The 6018-nt window shown below is 43.0% G+C and overlaps 1 protein-coding gene across 2 annotated transcripts; it reads left to right on the top strand.

The window, feature by feature from the left end:
- Nucleotides 1-152: 152 nt before the first annotated feature.
- On the top strand, nucleotides 153-5449 carry rasl11a (RAS-like, family 11, member A). Of its 2 annotated transcripts, none has more exons than XM_058065919.2 (8): nucleotides 153-687; nucleotides 1053-1109; nucleotides 1193-1275; nucleotides 2654-2694; nucleotides 2759-2888; nucleotides 3138-3213; nucleotides 4529-4605; nucleotides 5012-5449. In XM_058065919.2, exons 1-8 carry the CDS (start codon nucleotides 507-509, stop codon nucleotides 5156-5158), a joined length of 792 nt encoding a protein of 263 aa, XP_057921902.2. In that variant the 5' UTR covers nucleotides 153-506; the 3' UTR covers nucleotides 5159-5449. The 2 variants fall into 2 exon arrangements, with proteins under 2 accessions (XP_057921902.2, XP_078652741.1); XM_078796615.1 differs by having other exon boundaries at nucleotides 530-766.
- Nucleotides 5450-6018: the final 569 nt, after the last annotated feature.

Genomic DNA, 6018 nt, shown 5'->3' with positions numbered 1-6018 from the left:
AGATTAAATAAATAATCAAATTATGTCTTAAGCGCCTCAAGAATTAAACATTAATTGTTGTGGATAGTATTATTTATTTTTATACTTGTAATAAACATTAATATTTAATGTCATAATGTTTATTTTTAAAAAATCTTTTCATTCGAAATATCCCTAGTTTGTTAGACTGTGTGTGTGTGTGCGACTATCAGAGGACGGTCAATAAGTTTGCCTCCTCCTCTTCCTCCTCTTTTCTCCTTCCTCACTGCACCCAGTTCCACGCACCTAACGCTGGAGCGAAGCCTTTTTTTGTCTCTTTTTAGTACCAAAAAATTAGGGTGTGCCTTAAAAACACAGAGGAGCTTTGCACCAGCAGCAGCAGGTGATCCAGGGACAAACCGAGCTGGGACGAAATGGGAACACTGGAGTAAGTTGCGAGGAAGAAGAAGAAGAGGAGAAGGAGGAGGCGAGTGAAGCTGGTTTCTTTCCCACACGGAGGTGGAGGTCTTTGGAGGAGGGGGAGCTCAATGCGACTGACTGGATCAGGGGACCCTGCTGCACCGGGATCCATGAGCGGCAGCGGCAGCGGCAGCGGCGGGTCCGCTAACTTTCTGCTGGTGCCAATCCCGGAGTACCCCCTGCTGGACTGTGTGCCCAACAAAACGGTGAAGATTGTGGTGTTAGGAGCCAGCAACGTCGGCAAAACTGGTAATGGAGTGAGAGTAGACTGGAATGTCATTCCCAAACACTTTAAGATGGTCTGAAGTGGAGGATGATAATCCCTTGTGTAAGGATTATGAGCAATCAGATTTTATGTGTTTTGCTTTTGTGTGCTGTCACTGCAGTCGTGTAAGAAGAACCATGTTTGTATTGATGCACTTGCAATTTGCATCACTAGTGAATCATTTCCCCCACGTCAGACTTTGGACCTGTTTGTTTGAGATGTCTCCAAAAAGTGTTCCAGAATCCACATTGTCATCTTAAAGTGAAATTCCATGCAAAGTCGCTAACTGCAAATAGTCTATAATGTAGGTCAGTGGGACCCTCATGTTGGATCTCTTGAACTTTTGCAGCACTCATCGTCAGGTTCCTCACAAAGCGCTTCATCGGCGACTATGAAGCCAACACCGGTGAGCCGATGCCTTTTTTTTTTTATCCTACCTTTCAAGTCCTCTCTGCATGACCTTGCTAAAAAAGATATTGATTCAACCAGGGGCGCTCTACTCCAGAAAGGTCACACTGGACGGGGAGGAAGTGTCGCTCCAGATCCAGGACACTCCCTGTGTGGCTCTACAGGTATGGGGCTGTGTCCTAAAATCTCTATGTACTGTATATATTTGCATACAGTACCTCTTTTACTCATGGGTGCACACAACTGTATTGACACGAATATAAGATCAGACTTGAAAATTCGAAAAACTCCTTTATTAAGACACCTTTTTGGGGATTGACAAGCACTTCTGTGTTAAATTTGACTGTAGGATTGGTTGGAAAACATGGCCGCCATCAAACAAAACATCTCAGTAATGTTGCAGTTCATTGTCTATTGGTCATTGACCATTGTTCTATCCCAGTAACGTAGCTTTTTAGACCAGGGGTCTCAAACACGTGGCCTGCGGGCCAAATGTGGACACTAGTTTGAGGCCCCCGCCTTGATATGAAAGTTTAATGTTAGTGCGGCACCACGCAAGTTTGATATGGATGCTGTATGGTATCATGTACCCAGAAAAAATTATTACGTTTGATTAATGTTCATGTTAAAGGTTAAATAACTGTTAATAGTTATCCTCCCTATCCGTGTGGAAGTGGTAAGTTTTTGGCTATTTAAGTTTAAAGGAAATAACTTGAAGGCTACCGTTTAGGTCGCTAGCTCTCTAGTTTGCGAGTTAGCATGTGTCTCAAGACCCTGCAGTTGCGCAATATGTTGTAAATAAAAAGAGTATAAATGTGACTATAGTCGTGTTTTGTCATGTCTACAGGGCTCTAATAATGCTTTGTTCATTTTAATCTGAAAAAAATAATTTGTCTACCCACCAACTATATGTGGTTTCTTAGGTTTTTATTATTTGCCGTTTTATTTTATTTATTACTAAGTGATTGATTTTCTTTATTCTTGATTTGTTTATTTATTGTTCATCTTATTTTGTGTAGAAAAATTAAGATATTTGAGAACAGTGGAATGTTTTATCAGAGCTTTTATTGTAGAAAATCGGAACCAAAGCACTGAAAAAGTTTTAATAAATGCGTTTTTTTGTTGTTTTTTTTTGGAAAACCTGATGCGGCCCAGCCTTGCCCAGACCCTAGCTCCAGTGGCCCTCAGGTAAACTGAGTTTGAAACCCCTGTTTTCGACTATTATCTGAGCGGAAGAATGTGCGTGAAGTCCCAGGAAGTGGTGTTAGGAAGGCGGCCATGTATTTTAATGAGTGCAACGTGACAAATGGCTCGTCTGTTGAGAAAGCCAGGCCCTCTGAGATGCTCATTTCCTACTCTGGGGAAGATAATGAAAGCTCAGGAAGTCCCTCCCGGCGGCGTAGACGACAGTGGCATCTGTCTGCTAGCGATTACACTCGTGTATTTGCCCTGAGGGGGGCAGGTCAAGCAGGGAGGAACCTGGACTTGTTGGTGGCCCAGATCTCCCAGCCAAATCGATTAGTAATGTCTTTCTCTGTGTAGGATGATGCTGAGGGCCTCTACTGCCAGGAGCAGATCAACAGGTCAGTGCGATGTCGCTTTGTTCTCTTATATTCGTCATCTTATTGACATGGTTGGAATTTCCAGGTCCATCTACTGGGCTGACGGCTACGTGCTAGTCTTCTCCATTACGGACCACAGCAGCTATCGTACCATCCAGCCTCTGTACCAGCACGTCAGACGCATACACCCGTCTGGGAACATTCCCGTCATACTGGTCAGTGGAGTCATGTGATGTCATCGCTATTTTAGCCACACGTGGTTCATAAAGACGTTTGATGAGTTTGGAATGGAACACCCAAGCGCTAGAATAAACTAGAATAGAGATTAGCGTCCATTGACCTCATAAATGCTACGGAATTCCCGCGGACAAACTCCCAAATGTGGCATGGTATCCGAATACCGCTGTCCTCATAGACAGTTTACTAATCTCGCTAATCTGATCTAATGATGTAATCTCCTGCAGATTGGCAACAAGAGCGACCTGCTGAGGGCCCGACAAGTGCCTGCGGATGAAGGCGAGACATTAGCGTCCTCTCTTGGTAGGACCTCGCATTCACTTCTACAGTCTTTTTTCCACAAAATATATGAATATTCTCACATTGGGTCTCTTGCATGATGTTCCGATCAATATGGTTAAATATGCTAAACTAATCTAAACAGTCACATACGCGGTCATGTAAAAAAACATTAGGACACCCTGTGACCGTCACTGGCCACATTGGGTTAAAATTTTTGGAGGAAGGGCTGTCTATATATTTGGTCATCAAACACCCCACCTGACACTCAATGTAGCCAGCCATTGATGCAGAGTGAAAAATTATTCTCCTCCCATTGTGTGTGGAAGTGGTAAGTTTGTGCTTCTTACTTTGTCCTTCTTCCCCACTCCATTTGAAACTCTTTCTTAAGTTTAAATTCTAGTCCAACTGATTAGCTTGCTAATAATAATAATAAGTCCAGGGTGTACCCCGCCTCTCGCCCAAAGACAGCTGGGATAGGCTCCAGCACCCCCACGACCCTTGTGAGGATAAGCGGTAGAAAATGAATGAATGAATAATAATCATAATAATCGGAATAATCATAATAATTATAATAATCATAATAATCATAATAATCATAATAATCATAATAATCATAATAATCATAATAATCATAATAATCATAATAATAGTAGTAGTAGGGGCTGCACGGCGGTCGAGTGGTTGGCGCACAGGCCTCACAGCTAGAGGACCAGGGTTCAATTCCACTCTCGGCCATCTCTGTGTGGAGTTTGCATGTTCTCCCCGTGCATGCGTGGGTTTTCTCCGGGTATTCCGGTTTCCTCCCACATTCCAAAAACATGCTAGGTTAATTGGCGACTCCAAATTGTCCATAGGTATGAATGTGAGTGTGAATGGTTGTTTGTCTATATGTGCCCTGTGATTGGCTGGCGACCAGTCCGGGGTGTACCCCGCCTCTCGCCCAAAGACAGCTGGAATATGTATAATAATAAGTATATAGTATAAAGTATAAAGTATATATTATAGTAACAGGTACAGTAACAACAAAAGTTGTGCAATCTGGTGCAAACAATGAATAATTGGAGTGCAATGGTGACTATAGGGGTGTTATTTATAAAAACAGGTTTTTTATGCTCTACTAAAATATTGCAGGTCTCGAACCAATTAACAGGCTATAAACGAGGGACTACATGTACATGTATTTTGTCAAAATAACGTACTTATCTGTAATCATAAACACTGCCAGTTAGTGAAAAACTGTCCTTGTAATTCTTCCAACTAGAAAAAAAATACTGGTGATCTTGTCTACTGAGCGGGGCGTCTTATCAGCGAGATAAGAGCCGTTCTCTTCCCACAGGAGGCGTTTACTTCGAGGCCTCGGCCAGGGAGAACCATGAGGGCGTCCATGCTGCCTTCCTTCATCTTTGTCAAGAGGTGGGGCTTGTTCAATGCTACATGTTCAACTTTTCAGATTCATGTACTGTGTATGTTTCATCTTATTCTACATGATGTCAAAGTTCCTTATCGTCGTCTTTTTAAGTCATCGCTGGTTTTATTTGTATACCACTCTTAAATCTCACAAACAGCAATATTTTATGACAACTGGCAACCGCCGCTCAGTACCGTTCCTTTTGAAAATGGCAGTCAGTGGGTCATCAATTGGAAGCAGCATTGGGAAGATTTTTCTGTGGAGCTAAAGACCTACCTCACGGTTACTGCTGAGCACAAAGCACAATATTCATCCAAGTAAATGAGCAAAATATTAGCAAAATGTGTATTTTTAGATTTATTTATGGGGCAAAGCCAGCGGTCATATGATGATAATGATGATGTGGTGCAGATATTCCGTGCGCTGGGGGGCGGCAACGGAGAGAAACGCAGAGGAGGACTCCACCTGGCCCGACCCAAGTCTCCCAACATGCAGGAGCTAAAGAGGAGGTTCAGGCAGGTCCTTTCCTCCAAAGTCAAATCAGCCACCACTCTCTGATGCCTCATGGACGCCATCCAAGGAAAAGGAAAAAAGGACCTAAGGATTCCATTATGGAATCAAAGCCATTGACGGAAACTGACTTTTTGAGCACAATCTGACAGACGGACACATTTCTGGAAGCCAAGTTCTCCTCTGTGGGTTTTGGACGAAAGCTGTGGGTCGGTACCGCCACATTCCTGGGCAACAAAGTTAACATGCCACTCAAAGTCAGCTGGGCAGTCACATGTCCACATTGAGTGAGTTTTATTTGGACTTCTGTGGAACAAATGAAGATTATTATTAGCTTTGTGTGTGTGTGCCGTTTGTGTTCATTCCATATCTGGATCAAAACAGGAAGTGACCCCCCAAAAGGTCATGACATAGTAGACAGATGGAAAGTTAAGTGAAAGAAAACGAACCTGGAATCAAGTTGGCATTTTTGTGTTGAAACTGGCACGTTAAAGGAAAACGTTCCCAGAGAAGCGTCACTTCTCAACGTGAAGTTTTCCATTTGATCAGCTTGTTGTTTATGGTTGGTCTAATGGGGAAGTTCCAGTATCTCACAAAAGTGAACACAGACCTCACATTTCAACAAGCACTTTATTACATATTGTCGAGGGACAATACTGTAGAGAGTACTTTAGACTGTGTATTACTTCTATCGCAGTACAGATTTACCCTCCACTGGAAATTAGTCAACAGTAGGAAGATGATTGTGTCTTGCCTACAGTCAAGCATGGTGTTGGTGGCATCATATTCTGGGCATAAGTGCTGTTGGGGAGCTGCGGTTCATTCATTCATTCATTCATTTTCTACTGCTTTTTCCTCACGAGGGTCGCGAGGGGTGCTGGAGCCTATCCCAGCTGTCTTTGGGCGAG

Source organism: Doryrhamphus excisus, linkage group LG2, assembly GCF_037039965.1.
Source record: "Doryrhamphus excisus strain RoL-2023G ecotype Guam linkage group LG2, RoL_Dexc_Guam_v1.1, whole genome shotgun sequence".
NCBI classification, from domain to species: Eukaryota; Metazoa; Chordata; class Actinopteri; order Syngnathiformes; family Syngnathidae; genus Doryrhamphus; species Doryrhamphus excisus.
Note: the sequence above shows the minus strand (reverse complement) of the source record. Positions and strands in the feature narration are given on the sequence as shown.

What these genes read in the sequence shown, in the direction of transcription:
- rasl11a (XM_058065919.2), top strand. Translation starts at nt 507, where the DNA reads ATGCGACTGACTGGATCAGGGGACCCTGCTGCACCGGGATCCATGAGC. An exon ending in GGAACATTCCCGTCATACTG is followed by an intron (nt 2,889 to 3,137) that starts GTCAGTGGAGTC and finishes AATCTCCTGCAG; the next exon opens with ATTGGCAACAAGAGCGACCT. An exon ending in GACATTAGCGTCCTCTCTTG is followed by an intron (nt 3,214 to 4,528) that starts GTAGGACCTCGC and finishes CTCTTCCCACAG; the next exon opens with GAGGCGTTTACTTCGAGGCC.